The sequence below is a fragment of the Crocuta crocuta genome, unplaced genomic scaffold (genome assembly GCF_008692635.1).
Source record: "Crocuta crocuta isolate KB4526 unplaced genomic scaffold, BGI_CrCroc_1.0 C28439096, whole genome shotgun sequence".
Classification (NCBI taxonomy): Eukaryota; Metazoa; Chordata; class Mammalia; order Carnivora; family Hyaenidae; genus Crocuta; species Crocuta crocuta.
Genome location: NW_027549628.1, coordinates 1 through 1,115, shown reverse-complemented (window position 1 = coordinate 1,115; position 1,115 = coordinate 1). Strand labels below are relative to the sequence as shown.

Here is a 1,115-nt window from a genome sequence, read left to right as displayed (position 1 = left end):
GCCCCTGGGGGGGGGGGTAGGGGACAGCGTCAGGGATGCGGCTGGATTTTGTGTGGCTTCTCCTTGAGGAGAGATGCCGAGCGGGGGCAGTTGGAGCCCCCGGGCCCAGACAGCAGGCAAGGGCCCAGGTGAGGAGGACACAGATCCCCACCAGGAGGAGGGTGAGCGAGGAAGGGAGAGCAACGAAGGGAGAGCAAGGAAGGGGGGGCCCCCCCACCCCCAGGGCTGCTAACCCTTGGTCCTGTGTCTTCCCCATCACAGACGAGAGGCGCGGCTGCACCCACCGTGGGGCCCCAGCTGGAGGGCCCGGAGCACCAGGCGCCCCTCACCTATTTCCCATGGCCGCAGCCCCTGTCCACACTGCCCACCTCCACCCTGCAGTACCAGCCCCCGGCCCCAGCCCTGCCCGGGCCCCAGTTCGTCCAGCTTCCCATCTCCATCCCCGAGCCGGTGCTTCAGGACATGGAAGACCCCAGGAGAGCCATCAACTCCCTGACCATCGACAAGCTGCTTTTGGAGGAAGAGGAGGGCGATGCCTACGCGCTCAACCACACGCTCTCCGTGGAAGGCTTTTAGGGCGTGCGCCCACCTGAGAATCCTGTTCCCTGGGCCGGGGATTTCAAATTGAGCCTGGGATTGAGCCTCAGAGTCACACCTGTTTGGAGTAGTTATTTCACAACTACACTTTCCACCCTAAACCAGAATTGTTGGCTTCCCTTCCCCTCTCCCCCCTTCCTTCCTCCTTCCCTTCCTGCCTTCCTCCCTCCTCCCCTATTTTTTTTCCATTTCTGTTCCTATTTGAGAAGGAATTACAGAGATTTTTGTGATAATATTGATGCCAGTGTTGCAAACCTATGTCCCAGGTGCTTTTATTTCTGCCTCATTTCATTCATTGGAGCAGCGGCCCGGCTGAGCTGTCTTGGGGCCAGGGCCGCCCTGCCCTCTGTCATTTTGAGGTGTATGGGGGGCCTTGCAGACCCACTGCCCAAGTCCTTGAGCTGTCAGTTCACACAGTTGCTCCTTTGTTTGCTGTGCTCCGTGCTGCCAGATTTACAGTCTAGGCAGCAGGGTCCCAAGGCCTGGGGCTCAGTGAGGTGGGGGGGTGGGGGTGGGGA

At 60.4% G+C, this 1,115-nt stretch overlaps 1 protein-coding gene across 1 annotated transcript; it reads left to right on the top strand.

Annotated features, from left to right (window-relative positions):
• Positions 1-261: 261 nt before the first annotated feature.
• On the top strand, positions 262-866 carry LOC144219057 (POU domain class 2-associating factor 1; the record flags this gene model as incomplete). Its single annotated transcript, XM_077749041.1, has 1 exon — positions 262-866. A coding segment is annotated over one exon (315 nt), but the record flags the coding sequence as incomplete, so codon positions are not given.
• Positions 867-1,115: the final 249 nt, after the last annotated feature.